We start from the raw sequence: 10,349 nt of genomic DNA, 5'->3' as shown, positions 1-10,349 counted from the left end.
ATGAACCTAATAAATGATTCTGCTCCCTCTCACACTACAACAACTGTGGTCAAATGTCCCCAAAAGTTGACCCCTAAGAGGAAGAATACTGTAAAGGACAAAAAAGGACCACAATATTCAATTCCAACTTCTGAAACCCTAAAAGAATCTATAAAAAGATGCTCTCAAAAAGATAATGCCCTCTCTCACACCACACAAACTGAACTTCTTCCTAAAAAATCTACTAGACACACTCCTGAAGTTCCAGATCTAGCTAATCCAACCAAACAAACCAGCTGTTTAGATTATGGTGAAACCTCATATGATTGCAATGATCTTAGAATAGCGATTTCTTTGATACTTATGAGGAAGAAGCGATCAAGTCGGGATTAATGTCATTGAAGACTTTGAGTGGGATGACTTGAGTGAGAGTGATGACCCTGGATATGAGCCTGGTAATGAAGATGATGATTTCACAGATGATGAAAGTAACAGTGATAAGGATGATGCTGTAAGTGATGATGAGTTTAATGAATCTGATGAGGTGAATGAATTTGGTGAGGTGACTACAACTGGTGAGGTGAATGAATTTGATGAGTTCAATGAGGTTGTTGAGAATTTAATTGAGAATGAAGTGTTATCAGATGGGAACTCAGATGAGGAGGTGGTCCTAGCAAGGGAAAAGGTTAAGAAGTGGAATGCTAATGCTTTGAGAATTGCAAAACAACTTCAGTTGGAAGCATCATCTAAGCTTTGGCCATCAAGAGAAGAATGTCACCTTGATAATACAATTCTTTGAAAATGAAGGGAGAGTAAGTGATTATGACAACAAAGGGAGATGAAATCCATACTCCTAATGAAAGTGATGATGAACCTGTTCCTGTAAGAGGAAAAGTCTTGTGTTCCTCGTAGTTGATGAGAAATCGATTTCAAGAACTTAGATGGTCTGTTGGCATTAGATTTCCAAATAGGGAGGTTTTCAGGGAATGTGTTACAAGGTATGCTATAGCTCAGGGTAGAAATTTAACTTTTAATAAGAGTCATAAGGCAAGGGGTCAAAGGCTAGGAGTTAGGTGTGTCCCTGGTTATCCATTCAAATTATATGAAAGTTGGGATAATGCAAGTGCTTGTATACTTGTGAAATCTGTTGATCCTCACCACACTTGTCATAAAAATATGGAAAGAAATAGGCAATTGAAGTCAAGTTGGTTAGCTAAGCAGTTTCTTGAAGTTTTCAAAGCTAGGCCTCATTGGCCAGCTTCTGAAATAATTGAGACAGTGATGAGAGCTTATAAAATCATCATCAAAAAAGGGTTTGCATATAAGGTTAAGTACTTTGCTCATAAGATGTTACATGGCTTTATGAAAGAGCACTACAGCAAACTTGGGAGTTATATTCAGGCTCTCAGAGATGAAGAGCCAAACAGTGTGTTTATCTTGTCTACAATTCCAGGAAAAATTCCAGTTTTTCATAGGTTTTTTGTATGCTTTGATGCATTGAAGCAAGGTTGGGTAAGGGGTTGTAGGAAGGTGTTGTGTGTGGATGCCTGCTTCCTGAAAACTTTCTTGGGAGGGCAATTGATAGCTGCCACTGGAAGAGATGCAAATGAACAAATGTATCCTCTTGCCTGGGCTATAGTAGAAGGAGAAAACAATGATAGCTACAAGTGGTTCTTTCAACAATTGAAGAACACCCTAGGAGAGGCAAATGGTGAGGGTTGGACTATCATTTCAAATCAGCATAAGGTAAGACCATATCCTCTGACTATTGAACCATTCTGTATCATGTTCTCCAATGTTAATTTCTGATTTATTTAACATTGCTTATATGTTTCATGATGTGTAGAGCATAGTTACCATGGTTGCTCAGGAATTTCCAAAGGTTGAACATAGGATTTGTGCTAGGCACATATTTGCCAACTGGCACAAATCCTATAAAGGTGATGAAATGAAGCTATTGTTTTGGAGTTGTGCCAAAGCATACAATATGTCTGACTATAACTTGGCTTTGGATGAGTTGAGGGAGGTTGATCCTAAGGCAGCAGATGCTTTTGTAGCTTGTAATCTATCTTTGTTCTGTAGGGCTTTTGTGGATACCACAACCAAGTGTGATGTCATTGTTAGTAATATGGCTGAAACATTCAACGCTTACATCATAGAAGCTAGGTCTAAGCATTTGATCTATATGCTTGAAGACATAAGATCAGCCATGATGAAGAGATTGGCAGTTAAGAAAGCTGAAATGGAGAGGAAAGCCATCACTGTATGTCCAAGAGTTCAGCAAAAACTAGAAGAGGAGAAAGAGAAATTTGCAGAGTATTATGTGTTACCATCATCAGCTACTGTTTTCCAAGTGAAAATTGGCATAGATGAGGTAAGTGTGAACTTAGAGAAGAGAACCTGCACTTGTAAAAAATGGGACTTAACTGGGATCCCATGTAGTCATGCTGCTGCAATCATTTTTTACATCCATGGTCAGCCAGAAGACTATGTGATTGACCTGTACAAAAAAGAGGCATACCTTAGAGCTTATAGTGAGCCCATTGCCCCTTGTCCAGGTCAAAAATATTGGCCAAAGGTAGACCTACCTTTAAATCCCCCTCCCATCAAAGTTGGCCCTGGCAGGCCAAGGAAGAAGAGAAGAAGGGATCCTCATGAGGATCCAAAAAAAAGTAGGAGGTTGACTAAGCATGGGATTGAGATGACTTGTTCTGTTTGCAAGTCCAAATCCCATAACAAAAGAAAATGCCCAGATAAGGACAAGGTATTTCCACCACCACCAAAAAGAGGTAGGGGTAGATCTAGGAGTACTGTGACTGCCACTGCCACTGCCAGGTCTGATGTTCTGATGAACACTGCTTCTACATCTCACCATGGGGCAACTGCTCAGCCAACAATATTGGGGAGGGGTGGAAGAAGTATAAGAACAAGTAGGGGAGGAAGAGGAGGTGGTAGAGGTGGTGGGAGAGGGAACAGAGGTGGCAGAGGACAGGTAACATTGATGCTCAAATCTCTTTGTCTTTCTTTTGCTTTAACAATAAGGACTGATATCTATAACATTTTTTTCCTTTCAGGCACCCCAAGGTGTTGGAGTTCTAATAGATGGCCAGAGAAATGCCTTCACTAACCCACCAGGAAAAAGGAGGGGACCAAGAATGATACAGGAAGCTCCAACTTCAGTTTCAAGTCAGCCCACTCAAGCATCAATCAACAAGCCCTAAAGTGTTGGTTGTAGTTATGTATAAAAGTTAGTATGCTAAGAACACTTCTAGTTATGGCAGTATGTTAGGTTTTGGCCTGTCAGTTATGGCAATAGCAGTTATGGCAGTATGTTGGCTTTTGGCATGTATTTGCAAACTTACGGTTTTCGCTTGTAATGAATGTCAGTGAACAATGGCATTATTTTCAAATCAATGTCAAACTTTTCATTACAACCTCAAAAGCTATTACATTGAACTTCAATCCTTAATTTTAGCTATTACATTGAACTTCAATCCTTAATTTCTACTAAAACGCAGACAAATTGCAAAAAATATCCATTACAACCTCAAAAGCTATTACACTGAAATAACATTACTTAGTTCATAGGAGTTCATATCCTACTAAAACAAAGACAAATTGCAAAAACTATCCATGAAACAATTAACACAATCAAAGCAATCTTCTCCCCTTTACTATGTTTCCTAACTTCATTCCTTAATTCCACTACCAGCTTCTTCAAATTCTCCTTCTTATCCTCCAACTTTTTCACTTTCTCTTTCAAAATCATCTTCTCGAAATCGTCAGATTCAAATCCTCTTGCGCCAGAAGTTTTCCCAAATAAGTAATCATCCTCAAATTGAAATAGCCCACAATCATTATCCTACATCGCATGATGACGGAAACTAAGATCTTCAAAATCAATTTAATTACTAAAATTAAATACAAACAAATTAAATTTCTTACTGGCCAAAGAGGACACCCATAAAAATTCCTGCCTACATGTGAACCATTCTTAATCGTCTTCAAAACTGCCCTTAAATTATGCTTGCAAAAAACACCATCATTCACTTTTGAATTACTTGAACTTGCATATGATAACTTCTTCTTCATTGATTTTACAGAGATAGAAAGAGGGATGAAGAGCTTAATATCGAAAAAAAAAGGTAGAAGAATAAGGGGAGAGAGACAGAGAGAGAGAGAGAGAAAAAAAAAGAGAGAGAAAAAAAAGTTGCAGAAGAAAGGAGGAGTGTCGAAGGAAAAGGGGGGTTTTAATAGAAAGATTAAGAGTGACCGGTTTCAACAGGTCAAAAAAATGACTAAGTGTGTTACGGGAAAGAGAGTGTTATTGTGAGGATTATAGTAGGTTAAATCAAAGTGTGGATTAATATAGGAAGGCACCTCATAGTTTGGATTATTCCTGTTAATTAATCCTAAAATTAATTAGATTTAATGTGAGTTGGAGAATATTGAAGGGTGTTTACTTGTAATATATTCTCCAACTCCCTAGATATTAATATTCCTTTTTTATGTGAGGGAAACTTTAAATAGATATAGCTATTATCTATTGGAACGAAAAATATATTATATTAACAAATAAATTAAAATTAGCTATACAAAGATTAGTTGTTATTGAGTTTTGTTGATTTTTTTCTGCTTCTTATAAGTTGGTTAACTTATTAATTGTTCAATTAACATTATTATAAAGATCTACTTCTATTGTACACGAAATTCAGAACCGTGCTTCAAGCAAGCATTTATGTATGCATTATTTTGTTTTAACATTATTTATACAGAAAAAAACGCAACAATTTTATCGGTGATATGTCCAAATCCTACGTTTTGATTAAAATAATTCTCACACAAAAAGTAAAAAACAATAAACGAAAAACGTGTATTTTCTGAACATAATTGTAGAATAATGGTCATTGTCATAAATTCAAAATTATCTAACTATTCTTGGTATCTTTTATGTTTTAGAAAGATAGTATCTTATAAGAATTAAATCCTAATATAAATTTAAATTTAAACTAATATATGCTAGGATACTACCAAAGTAATTATTGACAATACATTTTCTCATTTGCTTCCACACCTTTAAAAAGAAAACTCAAGAACCGAAAAAACAAACTGAGCTTGCCCTTTTAACTGGTCTCGTCGACTCGTCGCTGGCTATTATCCAAATCTCCTCTCACTTCTTGTAGCGGTAGGGTGTACTCCAGTAATACATACATAGCCTTCCGTATCTAATTCTTGCACATAGCTGCTATTAAAGGTTTTTGCATTGTTGAGTTGTTGAGTTGTTGACATGTTGCCCTAGTACTACTTGATCATATCCCTCTATAATACTTTAGAAGTTAGAACACTATCTTTGTGTAATCCAAACAAAATTCATGTAAAAAGTAAATTAAGAGCATGGTTATGTTTTGCTCTACATTATCTCTATACTCTTCAAATTTCTTTATTTCATAAAATTCCTCCCTACGACCTTTTTCTCATTTGAGAAAAATATCAAGCTTATGATTTTGTTCTTATTTGCATTGACAACATCCCAAAATATTGATAGGTGAACCTTCACCTCCCACTTATCTTTATAATAGAGCGATTCTTTTATATTTATAAACATAGCAATTTGAAAATTTTACTTCTTGAAAAAATGAAGAAGAAATTGAAGTGTTGTAGGGCATTGTGAAGGATGTAAAGAATATATTTATAAGGTGAATGCTTTGTGGGAACGTGCATCAAACATTGAATGTGTGTATAGAGCAAAATGAGGTCTTGAATACTCCAAACTCAGTTGAATTCGCATAAACTTCCGTCTTAATCATGTTGGAAAGTCAAAGTTTATAAATTGCTTGATTGTTTCGGGAAGGATATATAGTAGAATTGGGTACATACACATAATATTTTGACAAATGACTGGATTCAACTTTTATTATCATGGGAATAGGAATAATACAATTTTAAGCTACGTTAATGCTTACAATTAATGATTAAGTTGTCATGAATGACTGTATTTATGACCGAATATGCCACGTGGCGCATCCACAATGCTTCAACCCAGTTTTTATATATATATATATATATATATAGAGAGAGAGAGAGAGAGGCGGGATCCGGTGAGAACGATCACTCGGTGCAAACGGTGAGAACGACCTACAATAGTAGGATTTTAAACAAAAAATACACGGGATACGTACCTCGAATTTTCTACGTGAGTAACCTGACTGTTTTGACAAAAAAACCAAAATATTTCTTTCTCTCTCTACTTTCCAAAACTTTTCCCCCAAATCAAAACAAATATTTCCGCGAAAAACATAGAAAATTCCGCGAAAACCATCAAACTACAGCCGCCAAAATTGACGAAATTGATCCTAATCAATGGCGTTGATCATCTAATGGATGTACGATTATAATATTTTTCTGATTGATTTTGTGTGATTGATGCATGAACAATCGATTTTGTGATTTCGATTGGCATTCCAGAATTATTTCAATCGTAGAAAATTATGGATGTTGAGGGTTCTAGCGATTTGGGGGAACATACTGATGTGATTGTTCCAGCTGTTAGCAATGATATCGTGCAGTCATCATCTCATCTAGGTATGTACATCTGCAAATCAGTTGAGATAGCCTTTTTTATAAATCGTTTCATTAAAATCGTCTGATTGATGTATCTATTGATATATTTGATGCGTATTCATACTAATTTAAACATAAGAAGACAGATTATTACGCTTTCTGATAATGTTTCATTAGCCTGTTTGGTATTATAAATCGATGAGACTGATGGATAAGAACAGTTGTCTTACCGGTCTGGTTAGTGTATGTGATATGCAATTTTTTTTAGAGTTGATTATTACACTTGCTTATCATGTCTCTTATGCACGCTATACAGTATTCTGTGTAGTTCAATAGCATGTATATTAGTATAAATTGATGTAATTGTCTTAAATGAAAAACGTCCCTGGTAGAATAACGAAACCGCCCTTAAGTAACCAGCATATATGAATATCGTATCCATTAGTATAGTTGATGCGTTTGTGTTTTTCAGCAGCGTATCTAGAATTATAATTAAGGGATATACCGATTCGTGTCATAATAAGCATTTGACTTTCTGCCTATGTCGTCATTATTAGACGTGATTGGTGTATCTTGACGTCTACGTTAAGTAGTCAGCAATAAAAAATACGATGTGTCAGTGATCAGGCACAAAATTCTGTGTTAATTTCTGTGGTTTTTTGTTTTCTAATTGATTTTGTGCTTTTGAGTAAATTAGCGTACCTGAAATTATATTTGTTGTGCATCAGTTATTTGAACTCGCTGCTTATACCCATACTGTGCATAGATGCAGGCTCACCAATCATCGAGACAACCTCAAAGGAAAGAATACCTGTATGTGCGCCAGAATTGAAGCCTGTTTTGGGTATGCTCTTTGATAAACTAGAGGATGGGCTAGAATTCTATAAGGCTTATGCTGCTAATTCTGGTTTTAAAATGAGGAAGTCGACGCAACGAAACGTAGACGGGGTTGTCATGACTAAGTACTGTGTGTGCAGTAAGGCTGGAGAAAGTAAGCCTAGAGGGAAGGTAAAAAAGAGACAGAGAACTAGAATTTTATGTAATGCAAAGGTTTTTTTCCGAAGAAATGAACAAGGACAATATGTGATTGCTGACTTTCATGAAGGTCACACCCACCTCCTCTCAACACCAAACACAGTGGTGCATTTGACCGAGTCACGAGAATTAACCCTTATACATAAAACCATGATTGTTGAGAATTCAAAAGTGAATAAGGGGCATGTGCAAAGCTTTAGGATGTTCAAAGAGTACGTGAAAGGGTATCAAAATGTAGGGGCATCACTCGAGGACTTCAAAAATTTTTGGAGGGATGTGAAGAAATTTATTAAAGGGTATGACGCGCAAATGATGATTGAAAATTTCATGCACAAAAAAGCCATGTGTAGTTCGTACTACTTTGATTTTGATGTTGACGATCGTGGACGACTATCTAGGGTTTGTTGGTTTGACCCTATAGCTATAAAGAATTACAGCCTCTTTGGTGATATGACGTCTTTTGACACGACGTTTAATATGAACACATATAAAATGATATTTGCACCTTTCACGGGAGTTGACCATCACAAAAAATGTGTGACATTTGGAGCAGGACTTATAAGGAAAGAAACTGATGAGGATTTCGTATGGTTGTTTCGGAATTTTCTGAGTGCAATGAGCAATAAGTATCCTGTGTGCATAATTACTGATCGAGATAGAGGCATAAAAGCGGGGGTTAAAACAAAGTGTTCGGGACAAAACTCAACACGTATATTGCATGTGGCATATCATGAAAAAGCTGCCAGACAAGATCGGAACTACGTTATATCGAGAAACTAACTTCATGAAAGAGTTGTGCTCCTGTGTTTGGGCAGAAGATATCGAACCGTCTGAGTTTGAGGAACGGTGGTGCTCGGTTATATCCTCATACGGCCTGACCGACAATGAATGGTTAGATACGATGTTTGACAAAAGGGCTTCTTGGATCCCAGCATATTTCAGGGATTTATTTATGGGTGGACTAATGAGAACCACGTCCAGGTCTGAGTCCGAGAATAGCTTTTTCGGTAATTTCATGAACCCAAACTTAACTTTGGTTGAGTTTCTTATGAGGTTTGAAAGTGCTATGGACGCTCAACGATGGAAACAAATTCAAATTAATAGCCGAGTCAAAAACTCCTTCCCCGATCTAGAAACGCCTCACCCTTTGGAAAAACACGCTCGAGTTCTACACCCCGGTGATGTTTTCTTTCAATTTAAAAACGCGAGTGGGTGGTCGCTTGTTTCACCCGTGGTGTTAAAATTTTAGGGGTTACTACCAAGGACAAGATCCCCATTATTGATCGTGAAAAAGACAAGGTTTACTATGTTAACTTTATCTCTCGACGAAATGAAAGTGAACTCGCACCTGTAAAAAGTTCGAGAGACATGGAATTTTGTGCCGTCATGCGCTATACGTGTTGAAAGAACAAGGCCTTGACAATGTTCCAGATCAGTATCTGTTAAGTAGGTTGTTGGACCATATAATTTATATGTTTATGTTTTGATGATGTCAAGGTGTTTTACATCTTATATACTTGTTGCGTGTAATCGTTTGTTAAGTGTTTTAGCATTAACCTATTACGAGCAACAAAGAGGATTGTGACGATTACATGAGAAGTTCAAGCCTTCATTCAAGATCAAGCAATTCAAAGATTCATTCAAGTATTATGTGAAGACGAAGTTCGTCTAAAAGATTAATCAAGCTTGGATGATGATGTAGCCTATACTCGAAGATCTTCTTGAAGATTAGAATAGTATAGGTGATTATCTCGTAATGGTAATCAAAGAATGAGTTTCTTAATTAGTAAAGTTATAGCTTTGCAAAAATATAACATTACTAGTAAAAGAGCTCAATGTTATAGCTCTTCTACTATAACATTGAAATGCTGAGTTTTTATACACGACTTTTAAATGGTTCGAAAATTGTTTTACAATTTCTTAAAGTTTATTTTATATGTTTTAATGAAAGTATTTATTTTGTAAAGCCTGGTTTAGTGAGGAGTCCGGTTTTATTGTTAGCGTTAATTGATGGTTATTGAATCAACTTATGAGTTGGACTCTACTATCAATTAGGGTTTCCATCTAGCCTCTCCTAAAACCTAAATTCTAATTATATACTAAGATTAGGGTTTGCATGGTTCACGAGCCTATGAGCCGTGTTATGCCGTGTTGCCTAAGAGATATTAGGTAAAGATTTTATTCTATAATAAGATCTTTACATATCTTGTATATCTTACTTAATATATTTGTTTATGGTAAAAGATATTCTTGTTTTAGGAAATCTTATCATAATCTTAGAATTTATAGTAAAGATAATATTTGGAAAGATTATATTCTATCTTTTAGAATATTCTTTATTATCTTTTTTGGCTTTTAGGAAAGAGATAATGAGAAGATATAATTTGTAATTATATCTTATTATTTCGGCTATTAGGGTTCTTGTAGAAACCGTGTAGCCTACCTCTTCTTTGCCTATAAATACTTTGCTATTTACAACATCTGAAATAGAGACCTTAAGCATAAAAAATTGTTTTCATATTTTAAAGAGCAAACCGTGTGTTTTCAATAAAAACCAATTTGCAATTTTGAAAGGTCGTGTGTTATAAAACTCGCATACTTGTTCTTCATTTATCGTTATAAGATAATAGTGCTTAGTTGATTTCTTAACTTGTTCATTAACGTGAACCTTTGTTAGAATCATTAGTGCTTTCTTATTAGCGTAAGTTAGTCACTCGAGTATTTAACGGTACTCATTGAGTTACAGCTAGAGTTAGTTGTACGAGTTGGGTTAG

At 35.7% G+C, this 10,349-nt stretch overlaps 2 protein-coding genes across 2 annotated transcripts; both read left to right on the top strand.

Moving 5' to 3' along the window:
- The first annotated feature begins 894 nt into the window (after nucleotides 1-894).
- Nucleotides 895-3,200, top strand: LOC141651340 (uncharacterized). The gene is made up of 3 exons (XM_074459058.1): nucleotides 895-1,725; nucleotides 1,826-2,971; nucleotides 3,054-3,200. The coding sequence occupies exons 1-3, from the start codon at nucleotides 895-897 to the stop codon at nucleotides 3,198-3,200; spliced, it is 2,124 nt and encodes a 707-aa protein (XP_074315159.1).
- A 3,267-nt stretch (nucleotides 3,201-6,467) lies between these two features.
- Nucleotides 6,468-8,355, top strand: LOC141651339 (protein FAR1-RELATED SEQUENCE 5-like). The gene is made up of 2 exons (XM_074459057.1): nucleotides 6,468-6,561; nucleotides 7,313-8,355. The coding sequence occupies exons 1-2, from the start codon at nucleotides 6,468-6,470 to the stop codon at nucleotides 8,353-8,355; spliced, it is 1,137 nt and encodes a 378-aa protein (XP_074315158.1).
- The last annotated feature ends 1,994 nt before the right edge of the window (nucleotides 8,356-10,349 follow it).

Source organism: Silene latifolia, chromosome 4, assembly GCF_048544455.1.
Source record: "Silene latifolia isolate original U9 population chromosome 4, ASM4854445v1, whole genome shotgun sequence".
Taxonomy (NCBI): Eukaryota; Viridiplantae; Streptophyta; class Magnoliopsida; order Caryophyllales; family Caryophyllaceae; genus Silene; species Silene latifolia.
Note: the sequence above shows the minus strand (reverse complement) of the source record. Positions and strands in the feature narration are given on the sequence as shown.